Source organism: Nicotiana attenuata, unplaced genomic scaffold, assembly GCF_001879085.1.
Source record: "Nicotiana attenuata strain UT unplaced genomic scaffold, NIATTr2, whole genome shotgun sequence".
Classification (NCBI taxonomy): Eukaryota; Viridiplantae; Streptophyta; class Magnoliopsida; order Solanales; family Solanaceae; genus Nicotiana; species Nicotiana attenuata.
Genome location: NW_017672670.1, coordinates 50,683 through 68,309, shown reverse-complemented (window position 1 = coordinate 68,309; position 17,627 = coordinate 50,683). Strand labels below are relative to the sequence as shown.

General features: G+C 37.1%; 1 protein-coding gene across 2 annotated transcripts; it reads right to left on the bottom strand.

The window, feature by feature from the left end:
- Window positions 1-9,013: 9,013 nt before the first annotated feature.
- On the bottom strand, window positions 9,014-14,643 carry LOC109214043 (protein HGV2). 2 transcript variants are annotated; one of them, XM_019377919.1, is made up of 6 exons: window positions 14,262-14,643; window positions 12,945-13,201; window positions 11,423-11,620; window positions 10,172-10,262; window positions 9,751-10,018; window positions 9,014-9,674 (listed from the first exon to the last, which is right to left on the bottom strand). In XM_019377919.1, the coding sequence occupies exons 1-6, from the start codon at window positions 14,531-14,533 to the stop codon at window positions 9,342-9,344; spliced, it is 1,419 nt and encodes a 472-aa protein (XP_019233464.1). In that variant the 5' UTR covers window positions 14,534-14,643; the 3' UTR covers window positions 9,014-9,341. The 2 variants fall into 2 exon arrangements, with proteins under 2 accessions (XP_019233464.1, XP_019233463.1); XM_019377918.1 differs by having other exon boundaries at window positions 11,423-11,626; window positions 14,262-14,642.
- Between the last annotated feature and the right edge of the window lie 2,984 nt (window positions 14,644-17,627).

Genomic DNA, 17,627 nt, shown 5'->3' with positions numbered 1-17,627 from the left:
GTTTTACTATGAGGTACACGGTTGATTATTCGGTTAGCTGTAAGTATAGCTTCCCCCCACAAGTTCTGTGGTAAACCAGAACTTATCAACAACGCATTCATCATCTCTTTCAACGTTCGAATCTTTCTCTCCACAATTCCATTAGATTGTGGAGAGTAAGGGGCAGTTGTTTGGTGAATAATGCCATTTTCCAAACATATTTCTTCAAAAGGAGATTCATATTCGCCACCCCTATCACTTCTTATCATTTTGATCTTTTTATTTAGTTGCGTTTCAACTTCACTCTTGTATTGCTTGAAAGCATCAATTGCCTCATCTTTACTATTAAGTAAATAAACATAGCAGTATCTCGTGCTATCGTCAATAAAAGTAATAAAATACTTTTTCCCACCGCGAGATGGTGTTGACTTCATGTCGCAAATATCTGTGTGAATTAAGTCTAAAGGACTTGAATCCTTTCAACGGACTTATAAGGATGCTTAGCATACTTTGATTCCACACATATTTGACATTTTGAATTAATGCAATCAAATTTTGGCAATACTTCTAGATTTATCATCTTTCGCAATGTTTTGAAGTTTACGTGATCTAAACGCGAATGCCATAAAGTGTTTGACTCAAGCAAGTAAGAAGAAGCATTCACTTTATTGATAGGAGCTGCTATTACATTTAGCTTAAAAAGGCCCTCATTTAGGTAACCTTTTCCTACATACAAATCGTTCTTACTTAGTACAACACTATTGGNACATGTTCTTCGTATACTCGTATTTCATTGATTGACGCTAAGCACACGTGCAACGCACGTACACTAAAGTTAGTATATATATATATATATATATATATATATATATATATATATATATATATATAGGTATAATCAAAATTTAAATCCTACGTCCGTTATACGTCTATAACGACATATACCTGCAGTGGTTGGAGCACATCTATTTTGGGTCGTGGTCTGAGGATGAGGGATGATAACCCAGGCCAAGGACGACAAATGCAGTGTTTGCCTTGTTCGATGCTAGCATATAGGGTGGTCAAATGTTTACCACACCCACCCCATGAGTATTTACCACATGTTTACCCCATGCAATCCACTGTATAACACATTTTTTTCGTTCTACGTATTTCTTTTCTTGGAACTCTTCGATTCTAAGTTGATGACTTTATCCAATTCTTGAACTCCTTTATAGGAGTGCCATCAACTTTGATGGCAACGACCAATCGTTAACACCCATATAATGTATATTGTCACAAAGTTCTTTTGGTGGTATCGTATAGTTAGGTTTTTCTTTTACGATAAGATTCACTTACTATGCTTTTCTTGCTGCATTTTCTTTGGTATATTGGCAATATGTGGTTGTTTTTGTTTCATAGAGAATCCATTAACGCTTAACACGTCAATCCACATCTAAGACAATAACAATCATACTAATCCAACTGTCATCAGACAAAACGTGCTTAAGTACAAGATATAATACTCTTAGCACTAAAACAATGATTTCGCATGTAATAATGCTTAAGAGCATCTTTGGGAGAGTATAAACATTCACAATATACGACACAGAGCTTCACATGAAAGTGAGCTTAATTTCAGAAACATTCGGACGCGCCTTAGCTGCCAGTGTAATGTTGGATTGAATTGTCTTACTAAGATATCCTGGCACTGATGAATTTTATCTTTTATTTTCCCTATGCAAAAATAATCTGTAGGACAATAGCGCTGGTTAGAAACCAGAAATTTCCTATGAGGAAAGTTTGGACGAATAATAGAATAGAAAAATCACACAGCATTAGAACAAAAACATGGTACAAGGATCTTTTCTTTTCTTTTTTGGATAATGGTGGTGTCTAGACCAACCTATGCGATCTACCAAATACCACACCTCCTAGCAGCATTGTACAACGAACAAAGTGTTTTAAAGAACGGAGCAAAATCACACTTACGAATTTATGAGAGAGAGACTGCGAATTGGAATGCCATATTTTCAGAAAGAAGGAAGTTCTGTAATGTTTTTGGTGTGTTAAAAACGAAGCCATGCCTCAGAATTTATAGGCAATTATTGGAAGAGGTGTGATGTTTGTTCTGGAAAGGTGCCTTTTCAGAAGTTTACGCGGCCTGCCGCGGTTACGCCAGGACCGCGGCCAGAGTGGCCCTCTGAATCTGCAGCAGGGTTCTGGCGCAGTCCTACCGCGGTTACGCCAGGACCGCGGCCAGACTATCCTTCTGAATCTTCAGTAGTGATCTGGCATTTAATTAATTATTAAATAATTAATTAAATAAATTTTGTCCAAAAAATAATCTTATCGATCGATTGACAAATCCAAATCCAAATCCAAATCCAAAGCCGAAACCGAGCCGAGCGACGACGACGACGGCGCGAGGGTTCATTCTCTTCAACTCCTTTTAAGAGCTTTAAGAAGTGATTCTATATATAAGCACACAAATGTAGTTGTCCCTCACCAATGAGAGACAAAGTGCAAGTTAAAAGCTCACTTCATTCAAATTTTCATTTCCCTCCATTTTATTTCCCACCATTTTCAATTAACACTTTTATACTTTAAAACCCAATGCTTAAAGTCTTCGAATCTCAATGCCCTTAAAGTCCAACAATCCCCCACATGAATGGGAATGGCTTTAACAAGAATGATCATAGATGAAAGCTGTGTGATTTGCAAGTAAGGATTAATCGCATCTGGATAAGTAGGTTTCCCTTGAACTTTCCGTAGTGAACATATGTCGGATATACTCGGTCAATCGGTAGATTTGATATCTTTGAACCGTCAAACTTTAGTGTATACCTAGACAACCATATGTTACACAACCAACCCTTAACCGTCTTTTGGTTCTCATTGTTGTGTTCGTTTCAGCCATGAACACCGCCCGGTTTCATAAGTGTGTAGAGAATTGGCCTTATAAAATTCTCATTGAAGCGGCTTCCACTTCACACTTACATAGGTGATTCCTAAACATGTAATCCTTTAGATTGACACTATTTGATAAATACCACATCAAACTTAGGTAATCATTAAAGAACGTATAAAGTTCTATCCTTGTTACTGAACATTGTCTTCATCACGAGAAGGGACCAAAGATTTTACTTTGACAATGTTGAACCGGTAAATCACAACTTTGTTTGAGCTCCTTGAACCTAGATCTCGGAACATCCAAAATTCTAGGTAGAGTTACCGCCATGTGGACTTGTCCTCGGCCATAGTCCCATTCCCTTAGATGATTTCTCAACTCCCTCTCTAGTTAAGCCTTTTGTAAGAGGATCCGCTATCCTTTAATCATACATAATCAATAGTGATAATTCCACTAGAAAGTAGTTGTCTAACGGTGTTATGTCTTCGTCGTATATGACGAGACTTTCCGTTATACATAACGCTCCCTGCCCGTCCTATTGCAGCCTCACTATTGCAATGTATGCAAATAGGAGCCAAAGGTTTTGGCCAGAATGGAATGTCTTCTAAGAAATTTCGAAGCCATTCAGCTTCTTCACCGGCTTAATCCAAAGCTATAAACTCTGATTCCATTGTAGAGCGAGCGATGCACGTCTGTTTGGAAGACTTCCAAGATACTGCTCCTCCACCAACAGTAAAAACATATCCACTTGTGGACTTTATTTCTGTTGAGCCGGTTATCCAATTTGCATCACTATATCCTTCGATAACCGCAGGATATTTATTGTAGTGCAAAGCGTAGTCTTGGGCATATTCCAAATATCCCAGAACTCGTTTCATTGCCACCCAGTGATGTTTGTTGGGATTACTTGTGAATCGACTAAGTTTACTTATTGCACAAGCTATATCAGGTCGTGTACAGTTCATGATGTACATTAAGCTTCCCAACACACGAGCATACTCCAATTGAGACGTACTTTCACCTTTATTCTTTATAAGATGATGATTTAAGTCAATTGGAGTTCTTGCACTTCTAAATTCCAAGTGTTTGAATTTTTCAAGTACCATTTTCACGTAATGTGATTGAGACAAAGCTAGACCCTGAGGAGTCCTCTGGATTTTAATTCCTAGAATTACATCGGCAACTCCTAAGTCTTTCATATCAAACTTACTAGCAAGCATACGCTTAGTAGCTTGAATGTCGGCAATGTCTTTGCTCATTATTAGCATATCATCAACATATAAGCAAACAATGACTATATGATTTGGAACGTTCTTAATGTAAACACATTTATCACATTCATTAATCTTAAAGCCATTTGACAACATTGTTTGGTCAAATTTTGCATGCCATTGCTTGGGTGCTTGTTTTAGTCCATAAAGGGACTTAACAAGTCGACACACCTTCTTTTCTTTTCCCGGAACCACAAACCCTTCAGGTTGGTCCATGTAAATTTCTTCCTCTAAATCACCATTTAAGAAGGCTGTTTTTACATCCATTTGATGGATTTGAAGATCATACAACGCGGCTAATGCTATTAGCATCCGAATGGATGTAATTCTTGTTACCGGCGAGTATGTGTCAAAATATTCAAGACCTTCTAGCTGTCTAAATCCTTTGACAACAAGTCTTGCCTTGTATTTGTCAATAGTACCATCGTCTTTCATTTTCTTCTTGAAAATCCATTTAGAACCCAATGCTTTGTTACCTAGAGGAAGATCAACCAATTCCCATGTATGGTTGCTCAATATGGATTCTATTTCACTATTGACAGCTTCTTTCCAATATTGTGCTTCTGAGGAAGACATTGCTTCCTTGAAGGTACGAGGCTCATTTTCTAGCAGGAAAGTCAGAAAATCTGGACCGAATGAAGTAGATGTCCGTTGACGTTTACTTCTTCTCGGATTTTCCTCATTAGGCATACCATCTGTTATTTCCTCCCGAGGTCGTTTTGACTCTTGGTAGGTCACTTCACTTTCCTTTTTATACGGATAAATAGTTTCAAAGAATTCAGCATTATCTGATTCTATTATCGTATTAACGTGAATCTCAGGATTTTCTGATTTATGAACCAGAAAACGATATGCCTTGCTATTGGTTACATATCCAATAAATACACAATCAACCGTTTTTGGACCTATCTTAACCCTTTTAGGTTTAGGAACTTGTACCTTAGCTAAACACCCCCACACTTTGAAGTATTTCAAGCTGGGCTTCCTTCCTTTTCATTTTTCATAAGGAATGGACTGTGTTTTACTATGAGGTACACGGTTGATTATTCGGTTAGCTGTAAGTATAGCTTCCCCCCACAAGTTCTGTGGTAAACCTGAACTTATCAACAACGCGTTCATCATCTCTTTCAACGTTCGAATCTTTCTCTCCACAATTCCATTAGATTGTGGAGAGTAAGGGGCAGTTGTTTGGTGAATAATGCCATTTTCCAAACATACTTCTTCAAAAGGAGATTCATATTCGCCACCCCTATCACTTCTTATCATTTTGATCTTTTTGTTTAGTTGTGTTTCAACTTCACTCTTGTACTGCTTGAAAGCATCAATTGCCTCATCTTTACTATCAAGTAAATAAACATAGCAATATCTTGTGCTATCGTCAATAAAGTAATAAACTACTTTTTTCCACCGCGAGATGGTGTTGACTTCATGTCACAAATATCTGTGTGAATTAAGTCTAAAGGACTTGAATTCCTTTCAACGGACTTATAAGGATGCTTAGCATACTTTGATTCCACACATATTGACATTTGGAATCAATGCAATCAAATTTTGGAAATACGTCTAAATTTATCATTTTTCGCAATGTTTTGAAGTTGACGTGACCTAAGCGTGAATGCCATAAAGTGTTTGACTCAAGTAAGTAAGACGAAGCATTAGCTTTATTGATAGGAACTGCTATTACATTTAGCTTAAAAAGGCCCTCATTCAGGTAACCTTTCCTACATACATACCATTCTTACTTAGTACAACACTATTGGAAACAAAAATACATTTGAATCCATTCTTGACAAGAAGTGAGGTAGACACCAGATTCTTGCGAATTTCTTGAACATGGAGAACTTGGTTTAGAGTCACAATCTTTCCAGACGTCATCTTCAACGCAATCTTGCCAACTCCTTCAATTTTGGCTATAGACGAATTTCCCATGAAAATTGTCTCGTCGGGTCCTGCGGGGGCATAAGAAGAAAATAACTCCTTGTTAGCACAAACATGGCGGGTGGCTCCAGAATCAATCCACCATTCTTTAGGATTTCCTACCAAGTTGCATTCAGACAACATGGCACACAAGTCCTCCATGTCTTCAGCATTTTCAACCATGTTAGCTTGATTCTTTTTCTTCTTATCATTCTTTGGTGCACGACAATCCACGGCCTTATGCCTAGATTTTTCACAGTTGTGGCAATTACCCTTGAACTTTTTCTTGCTTGGGTAATTCTTTGGTCCAGAAGCCTTCTTCCTCTTCTTATTTTGTGGCGCCTCCTCAACAATGTTAGCCCTTATTATTGTCGAGTTTCCACGTGACTTCTTTTCAGCATTTTTGTTGTCTTCTTCTATCCTCAAACGCACAATCAAGTCTTCAAGTGTCATCTCCTTCCGCTTGTGTTTTAGATAGTTCTCAAAGTCTTTCCACAACGGAGGTAATTTCTCAATGAAAGCGGCGACTTGAAAGGCCTCATTAATGACCATACCTTCAGCCATAAATTCATAATTAATAACAAGATAAATCTTATTAATAAATTTATTGATTTGGGTCATACCTTCAGCAAGGAGGTCATGCACAATAACTTGTAATTCTTGGACTTGAGTTATGACCGACCTAGTGTCAATCATCTTGAAATCCAAAAACCTTGCAGCCACGAACTTCTTAAGTCTGGCATCCTCAGCCTTGTACTTTTTCTCAAGCGCATTCCATAACGCTTTTGAAGTTTCCATGACACTATAGACATTGTACAAGCTATCTTCCAGACAACTGAAAATGTAGTTTTCGCACAAGAAATCAGAATGTTTCCATGCTTCAGTTACAACAAATTGTTCGTCATCTGGAGTGTTTTCAGCCAGCACCGGAGGATCCTCCTTGATGAATCGCTGCAAACTCAACGTAGTAAGATAGAAGAGCATCTTCATTTGCCAACGTTTGAAGTCAATGCCGGAAAATTTTTCGGATTTTTCTGCTGGTGCCATAGCATGAGCAGGAGTTGAACGGCTTGACGAGGCAGCCACATTTGTAACAGTAGCACCCGTTCCCGCAATATTTTCATTAGTTTGGTTTTCATTCGTCATTTTTCTGTAAAGTTGGAAACAAAATAGAACTTGGTTAAATCAGTGAAGTTTTGATATCTTCAAACTGAATACCAAACCAAACATACAACACATAACAATGGTGAAGTTTTTATATACTTCAAACCCGTACGTTTATTATTCCGGTAAAGTTTTGATATACTTTAAACCGGACAGAACAATTATTGGAGTAGAAAGCACGAAAGCTTTAATCTCCAAACCAGTATATAAAATATAGATAACAGTTTAATATATATTTCAACACAGAAACGTTAGTATAAAATTCCTTAAGCTTGTTGTTGCTACTGTGTTAAAACACAAAATCAGAAAACTGTTAGAAGAATAAAAGAAACTGGAAAAACAGTAAAGATTAAGAAATATTCCGAGTCCACAATTTGCTTGTGCGTCCTTAAGGAATTTTAACCTCCTCACACGTTGCCAAGGTAATGGATTAAATCCTCCCAGGATAAAACGGCATAAACCTTCCTGCAACAGTGGCAATACAAACTGCAGGATACCAACGAACTTAAAGAACGGAGCAAAATCACACTTACGAATTTGAGAGAGAGAGACTGCGAATTAGAATGCAGTATTTTCAGAAAGAAGGAAGTTCTGTAATGTTTTTGGTGTGTTAAAAACGAAGCCATGCCTCAGAATCCATAGGCCCAAAGCCAAAGCCAAAGCCAAAGCCGAGCCGAGCGACGACGGCGCAAGGGTTCATTCTCTTTAACTCCTTTTAAGAGCTTTAAGAAGTGATTCTATATACAAGCACACAAATGTAGTTGTCCCTCACCAATGAGGGACAAAGTGCAAGTTAAAAGCTCACTTCATTCAAATTTTCATTTCCCTACATTTTATTTCCCACCATTTCCAATTCACACTTATATACTTTAAAGCCCAATGCTTAAAGTCTTTGAAGCTCAATGCCAAAGTCCAACACAAAGCGTCAAAAAAAATGTCATCTTAATTTGAAATGTAATAGGAATGTTGTTAAATGATATGAAGAAAGAAGAAATCTACTTCCCTGATAACCACAAGTTTACTTGAATGTAAAGATAGGTGAACGAGTGTTAGTTTCAAGACCAAGTCATGTTACATCCTACATTGCCCTCACGACCCTACCACCATATAAACGAAAATACTAACAGCTTGTTTGGATGGTTGTAACCCATTGTGTCGTATTGTATTGTTATCTTAAAACAATATTTATTTTGATTGTTCCATTAAAATTGGTTGTATTGTATTGTTAAATCCATTGTTCCGGAACAATGAAAAGTCCCCTTTTTCGAAACAACCGATTTGGTGTGGTGGGATTGTTTCCTATTTTTCTTTCCAATTATACCCTAACTTATTACTCCACAATTCTATTTTAACCTTTACCTTTTTTTCTATTTTAACTCCAAATCTCAAACCTATAACCTACTTTATTTTTTTTGCAAAACTTCTGCCGCCAACGTTAAAGGTGTTTTGTCGCCTTCTATTTTATTTTTTCTCCTAATTTGCTTTTAACTCTATTCTAATTAGCTGTGCTCCTTTCTTTTGCTTTCTTCTGTCTCGCTCCTTTGTTCTGCTTTCTTAAGTTGTTTTGCCTCCTGTTTTATTTTTAAAATTATTTTTATGCATAATTTTTGATAAATTTAATATTTAAATAATTAAGAATATTTTAGTAAACTAATCAATTACAGTGCAGTACGATACAGTCAAACCAAACAGTAAAATATTATTTAACAATAACAAACAATACAATCTATCCAAATATGTATTCATAAAACAATACAATACAAGACAATACATTATAAAACGACGGTAACAATGATCCAAACAGAGTGTAAGACTTGTTATTTGCCATGACGGTTAATCAGCACCCAGTAGTCTAGGTAGTGAATAACTGTTAACTAGTTCAGTTACTGGTCTTCCAACAAAGTTAACATCTCATTCAAATAAGTGTTCAACTTCTGAGTCTCAGTAGACTATCTGAAGAGCATACAACTGCAAAGAATAAAGCAACAGATACAGAATAGCCACTAAGGCATACGTGATCAAGAACAGGACATAAACTGATGCCATCTTACAACAGAATTCCCAGCTAACAATCTTTGTATGTTAAAGATTACTTCATCACAGCAACAATAATACATTCTTTACGAGGCACTGCCATCTGCACTATTTGATGGCGGCTCAGATGCAGGCTTTTTCATTGGACTAGACTCTGTAGTTGTGTTTAGCAGCACCCTCTTGACTCCTCTTCCCACTACACCTAGATGAGTCACTCCAGCTGCCTCATTTGTGTGGGCAGTGGAAACGGTTTGGGAGTCAAAACCTCCACTACCACTGGTAGCAGCACCCATCTGTGAAGAGCTCACAGCTATAGAAGAAGCAGCTTTTTCCGGACTTCTTGCTTTCCCAGAAACCAGTCCCATAATATCTGAGAGGATAGATGATGGATTTGACATGCACTGCTGCAAATCTTCAAGCTGCAAATGGAAGAGTCACAATTATAAAAGAAGAAATAACCAAGACATTAATCAAAACTCATTTGGTGATACTTGCCTTCTTCTCCAATTCTGCAGATAGACCTGTGAGCGTTTCAATCTCTGTTTCTTTAGCAGATACAGAGTCGGACTGTGATGCACTGGAGGATTGTCTCGCAATCTGATCTACATTAGTAGCTGATCTTTCTGTTGATTCTGACAAAAGCTTTATTTCATCGGTGAGCCTCTGTAGCCGCGACTTGCAAGTCGAAACAGCTTTTTGGCAGTATGGTATGGCTTCCTGAGGCTTAGAAGCAATTTCCAGACATAAACATATCCTAAAGTTGCTGTAATCCAGTTAAGAATACAAGGCGAGGAAGAGGAAGCAACACCAAAATTTGGCACTTAATAAAACCCAGATAAAGAAATTAATACTAAGATGTAGGTCAGACAACAATCCCCTTAAGGGTTGAAGGCAAGTTACATGTTACTAAGGATACAGCTCAGCAATATGGCGACTGTCAGGTTCAACCAAGCGTTCCAAAATGGATAATGCCTTCAGGTAATCACTAAGGGAAGTTTCAAGATCCTCTGCAAAAGAAAAAGACAGAATTTACAAATCTTGTAGCATGTGAAGTAGAGTAATAAACATCTTGTTACAACTAAACAGGCAACCAAAAGTACCAAATCATTTGCATTCGGTTTGCTCAGTTCAGTTTAGGTCATTTTTATTTTAACCACTTAATCCATTTCCAGTCAGCTAGGATTTTCCTAGGAACTCATGAAACAAACAGGGAATCACCATCTAGAGCGTGAATACGGCCTTACAACTAATAATGCTAGCAAGTTGCTAAATTATGTTTTAATAGGAGGAAGGGGGCTCCGTCAATCATGGTCATGACCCCTCTTCTTCTCTAAGCCTCAGCAAGGAGTTCCGCCATTGTGCCAAGCGACTAGTATTACTTCTCCACCCTTGTTCGCCCCCAATATTTGCCTCCAACCCTCCTCAATCTGCCCATCATTTCCTCATTCTTAGTCCCATAATCACAACACAGAAACACCTCTCAACACATCATGTTCAAAACATCTATACCTCGCTGGTGATAGAACTAGATATTTTATTAATCAAGATGATATTAATTGATTTTTATTTTATTTTTTTTGCTAAATCACCAAGCTATTTGCAGCACAGGATTGCACTTCAAAATAACCAAAATGCTAGAATAAAATCTAATGGAAGTTGAAATGTCCATCGAGCTATCAACCACCAATGGACACTTCAACTTCCCACACAGAAAATAGGAGTCTGACAACACCATTCTAATTAAGGTAATGGAAGTACAGTATAGAGGAGAAAACCTTTTTCGAAGGCTACCTCAGCGAAAGATTATAATACATCCAATTTTAATTTCATTTAGCGCTACGCCACACGTTTTAATGCTGTTAAAATCATTCTCATATCTAGTTATCACTGTTGTCTCCATTGATTTGAAAATTTTGAGTTAGATAAATTATTGCAGCATGGGATTGCAATTAAAAATAACCAAAATGCCAGAATCAAATATACTGACTTTTCCAGTTGAGATGACAACTTAATTATCAGTCCTGGTATCAGTATTCAGTAGATATTTCATTCAACAAGACAAATGGTGGTTGATAGCCCAATGGACAACTTCACAGGACAGATACTAAAAGGAGTCTCACAACACCATTCTAATAAAGGTAATGAAAGTATTGTTTAGGAGACAAACCTCTTTCCAAGGCTACCTCAGCCAAAGCTGATAATACATCCACTTTTTCCATTGTGTCACCAGAGTGCTTTTCAGCAATTGCCCTTGCAACATCTAACAGTTTCCAGGCCAAATCCAGGTCAGTTTCATCCTCATCGCCTTCAGCCACATCCTCAGCATCACTTTCTTCATCTTCATCTCCTTCCTTGTCTTTTTCCTCTGCAGCTGTCCCATAACAGAGTATCCACAACAAGAATTATCATATCTAAAAAGGATATCATTACACAATTTCCCAGGTTCTACTTTGGCAACCTAATTTTTTGCACTGCTAACATATATCTCAGAAGACCAGCAAACGCGATAGTAAATACCCATTTCTTAGAATTAGAACGTCAGAGACTAATAGTTTCCAGATAACTGATTTCTATTAGTGGGAGGACAGCACCAGCACATCTTTACAAGTCTAACAATACATCTTTCCAGAAACTACTCTACAAAGGAGGCAGCAGTAATCAGTAACAAACCAAAAATGACAAGCATAGAAGGGGAGTGGTATCTACTTAAGTCGCAATTAAGAAATTATATGATTCAACCGGGTAACAGAGTTGTGTCCTGTGTCTTTAAAGCAAAATGTGCAATAAGAAACAGGGCCATGGGCTTTTAAACCAAAACGTGAAGCAAAGAGCACGCCTCTTTGGAATGAAGCGCACATTTACAGAAAATTCAAATATTACCAAACATATATGTTTTTTTAAAAGGATATATGAACTTGGTACTTATAACACTGTATTGCAATTAAAGTTGCTTCTTTCAACGTCCGGTGTACAATTGACACTATTAATCCAACTCAAATTAAACAACTTTCAAATGTTATGTCAACAAGGATACAGAAACATAAGTTTACTCGCATAGTTGATTTCAGATTTCAATTAATCAATCATTTTGGAAGGGGAAAAAAGAACTAATATGCAACATCCAATTCTGTATTTAGTTATTTAAAAATTGAAATAAAACAGTAGAAGAGAAGCTCAAAATGAGAAGTCATAGAAGAATAGAACTCAAATACTGGAAGAAAGAAAAGCCATTGTTTGAGAAAGAGAAAAATCAAAAGAAACAATGAAACAGAAGCAGTAAAAGGAGAGGTTTTACAAACTCAGGAGCACTAGCACTCAAATAGCAAGGAGAGGTTCAAGAAATAGCATTAGTTCTCCCTCCCTCCCTCTTTCTTTAAGCTACATTCAAAATAAACTGCTCTTGCTGGATCACTTTGCTCCTCGCTTCTTTTTTCCAAATCACTTTGTTCCTCACAAACTCATTGCTTCACCCACGAGGCAATAAACCACCTTGCTTCACATCACTCTATTGCTTTAGGCGATGAATCAATGGATTTTAATGACACTTTTTGTGTTGATGCTAACTTTGTTAATTAATTAGCAAACTCTTCAATTCAATTATTATCTTTTCATAATAAACGATGTCGTTGATATAAAGCACGAGTAGCATTATAGAGAAGTCAGATGAGATTAATGCAAAAGAATCTAACCATCATCTTCCTCTTTCTCCTTTCCATTTGAGCTTCCACCTGGTTCATCAGTACTTGAGATAGAAGCAACAGAAGATTCACAACTAACAGCACTCTTAACAGAACCGTCTCTGTTAGAATCTTGTTGAGACTCGCTGTCCTTTTTAGGCACAGAAACCAAAGGATCAGCCTCATCCTGAGCTTTGTACAGCAAAGCACGCCCATATCTATAGTATGCATTGATACATTCAGGAGCAAGTTCACCAAAATGTGCAACCCTGAAATTTTTGCAAAATAAGTCAACGTGAAACGAGAAATCTATTAGAAAAGGTAGAACGGCATAGAAAAATAATATCTTTCTCCCAATTGATGTGATGCACATTCCTTTTTAGTCTCCCAAAAGGAATGATATCTTACTATATTTAGAAACAATTTAACTTTAAACAACACATTTTCCCGTTACTGGGATGATTTATAGCCACACAAATATCTATGACTTGTTGAGAGATATATATAGGGAGAGAGAAACTCTAAAACTAAGTGTATCATCTATGACTTGTTGAGAGATATATATAGGGAGAGAGAAACTCTAAAACTAAGTGTATCGTATGATGAAAAAACGTACAATGTCCTTGAAACAACTTGAAAAACTCTCTTGAAATATTTTCTTTATACACACACACACACACACCCACTCATGTAACAAAGAATGCAATAGAAGAGAACAAGAAAGAAAATGAAGGATCATACTATGAAAAGACTGATGGATACTACTTCCTTTATTCAATTAGTCAACTCAACAGCTTTGAAACATTTTAATTCCGCTTTGAGAAGGCTATTGAAGAAAGTATTTGAGAATAGCCCAGAGTCCCCCAGAGCATGTAATTCTCAATTATAAACAGTTGTACTTCATGTCAGCGGCTCAATCATCCCAAAAGGGGAAAATTTAAGCCGCACCAAGCCGAATTTTTTTTCACATTGCAATTTAATAAGATAAGTAAAGCACGTATATGAAGAAATATTTATCCAATAATCTCTTAAAGAGTCTGTACTGTGTATCAGTCCTATATTAACAATATATTCTGCTCGTCAAAATAACTTGAAAGATGAACTTATCTACTGCACCTGCAGTACAATAAACCCTAACCTTAGCTCTGGTGCCTTTGCTGCATCACTAACAAAAAACGATCAAACGATTTTCTTTTGTGATGTAAGTTTCGAACAAAATCTTAATTCGAAATAAGCTAATCTAACAGTCTATAACCAAAGAAAATAGGCAGGCAGCTAAATATACTTGATATACAAAAACCGGAGGAAATGAAATGTGTAAACCCTAACCGGATTTCTAGGGCACGACTATAGCATTCAACGGCCTCTCCATAATCTCCATCTTTATCGGCCTTAGCACCTTTCTCTGTTAGCTCATCGGCGTACTCCAGCGATTTTTCGCGGTCACCATCAGAAGTGACCGCAGAACTCTCAGCATTATTATTGTTGCAAGTCGATTCTGTACCTCCCTGAAACCCTGATTCGATGGTGGCATTCACCGAGTTCTGGTTCTGCTCCGCCGTAGGGCTTGTTGTTTCTGAATTTGCTACTTCCTCAGCCATAATTCACCTTCGATTAGAATTAGCAACTCCTAGCGGAAACTTTATAAACCCCCGTTTTCCCCTCTTTTTTGAACCCCCATAAACCCCGTATGGCGCAAAAATGTAAAATGGCTGGTTGGGAAGAACCGACGTCGTTTCACATCAATGGTACCTGAGGAAAAAGAACAACTCCCAATCGTGTGCTTTTTATGTTATGACTGTCATTTGATCAATTTTAAATTTTTACCACAATATGATAAAAGAATGGCTTAATCTAATGGTTACAGATATATGAAAATATTTCTTCGGGCCTAGTGCATACATTACACGGAGAAATTTAAAATTAGCTTGATTAATAATTGCTAATTGAGAATTAGTCATTATTTTAAAATTAATCAAAATTTAATTATTTTTTATGCGATAATAAAATCTAGACAAAAATGTCCTTAATTACAATCCGGAAAATTTTCCAGCACAATATATTGGAGTTCGAACTATTTACATACGGAATTCCAGTATAATATATTAGATACCCTATATGTGAACTCCAGCATAATATGTTGAAATTCGCATACAACGTATATTTGAAGTTTAAACTCCAGCACAATGTGCTAGAATTTCATAATTCATTATATTATGCTGAATTTTTTTCGCGTTTCAGCTAAGGTATTTTTGTCCTGTTTTTATCTCTGCATTAAATAGTGATTATTTTTCTGTTAATTTACAAAATACTTGCAGCATTTTTTAAATCGAAAAAGGGCTAATAATATCCCTATTATTTGGTAAATAATTTACTTCTACGTTGCGCTCATCTTTTGGTCCAAAATACAGGATCTTTAGGAGTAAAAATACCCTCGTGGCTAATGGAATTTTCCGTGGTCCCTTTTTTAATGTGATGGCAGTACGTAATTGGGCCGCGTGGCTCTTTTGTCCGGATCAAATTTAATCCGCTCCAGATATAAACTCGCCCAAGATTTAGATCTGCCCTAATTTTTTGGATTGAACCTGTTCTTTAACCTTCGAATTTGCTTTGGAAATTACCCAAATCCATCTCAAATCTATTCCAAACTCCCTCAAATTTCAGATTTAAGCTCCTATTAGTGTCTCCAGCAAAATCTAATAACACACATCCAAAATAAGTTACAATTTCAAAAGAACCCAATTTCGAACCAAGATTTCAAAGAGAGTTTTAATGGAATTACAGCTCCTTCTTCAAGGTTCTCATTCTCAAATTAGTTTGTATAGATATATTTAGGCTCATAACACATTAAGTAGCTGATTCCAACAACAAGTGATAAAATTTCAGATCAAAATAAATTTCACTCCAAATGGGTCTTGGAAAAGCTCTTCGTTGAAAGTCTCCTGGTTTGCTATTGATTTGGAGACTATTTGTGAATATCTATTATCTTGTTGAGTGAAAAACTTGGAGAAAAACTGTCCACTATTGAGGAACCCCTTTGAGCTTCGCTTGAAAAAACTTCCAAATCTGAAATTCTCAAAATTGATTAGGTGTTGCTGGAAATTAATTGCTAAACCTTGATAGAAAAAGTGATGGAAATGGAGGATAAAGGGATAGGATCTAGGATTAAGGTTGAAAAATTTAGTGGGTTAATCTAATAAACTGGGACAAGTTTAAATCTGGAGCAGGTTAGATTTGATATGGACAAGGGAGCCACGTGGCCTAATTACGTGCTGCCAACACATTAAAAAGGGGACTACAGCCTAATTACGTGCTGCCAACACATTAAAAAGGGGACTACAGAAATTTTCGTTATTTGGGGGTGGTACTTTTAGTCAGAAAGATAACGTCGAGTGCATTTTTGGACCAAAAGATGGACGGAGCGTAGAAGTAAATCATTTACTAAACGATAGGCGTGTTTTTGGCCCTTTTTTATTTTTTAATTACTAAATCGAAAATTGGCTAGCCCATGTTATTTCGACTAATGTATAGGGTAAAATATGTTTATACTAAATGATCGCATGAGGAAGTGACACGTGGAGCCGAAAACAGAAGAAGCTAAAACCAAAGGCAACGATCCCGTCTGTTACCGGAGAGAACGATACTCATAAAGATGGAATAAAAGACTGCCATCCGGTAACATTTAATGAGGAATATTCTACAATATCAAGTACTCTGCTCTTTACAAGAAATATGGCATTCAATGCCTGCCGTTAAACATTGTTCAATGGCCCTTATAATTGACATTAATCAGGGGATTGATCTAACCTTATTCCCTAGATGCAGCTATAAATAGTGGGCTATATTATCATTGTAAAGGACACAAATTTTCAGGCAAACATACGCTACACGGTATTCAAAGCTTAATGTAATTTTATCTTCTTCTTTTTTTGATATCATTGTTGTTGTGCCCAGAAGTCCTGCTACCGGAATTACTATTCCCGCTATTTTATCTCCATCTCAAGGCTAAGTATTATATTTTTATCTAATTTATTTATTATTTCAGGATCAAATTAATTTACTTGTCTATAAACCACGTGTAAATTCAAATATACCGTTTTACGAGAAAACAGTTTGGCGCCCATCGTGGAGCTTAGACAGTTGTGTAATTAAGTTGGCCCTTGCCTCTTTTACAAACGTGTTTGATTATTTGTTCTTAGCAAAAAATCATAGAAAGTGTCAGATAATGGTGTTAAAAACGCACACAACCTTGAGGCCCAAGGAAATCAGCCTCAACACGAGGATTCAATTAGTGCTACCCGCGGTGAGGGAAAGGAGGCCACACCGGTCCACGACAGGCGGTACCCGACATGTTCGAAAAATGACTCATGATGATGTTGAAGAGGAGCACGCTGTCGAGCGGTAAGTGGTCCTGTAGGAGCAACAAAAGGCCATTCTAGGCCATCTCACACGACAGGATAAGATTATGACCGAGCTGAAGCAGGCGTTATCGGGTGCTTCCAATAAAGCAAATGGACGAGGTCCTTCCTCCCGATGCTCCTGCAAATCAAACAACGCAAAGGGTCGACAACAACACCCCGAGGGGAGAGTTCGGCTTTGATAGTGCGGGGGGAGCGGATCCGATCACAACAACAAAAGTGATGCCTTCAAAAGCGAACTCATACAGTTTATAAGGGAAGTAAACGCTCGCATGGA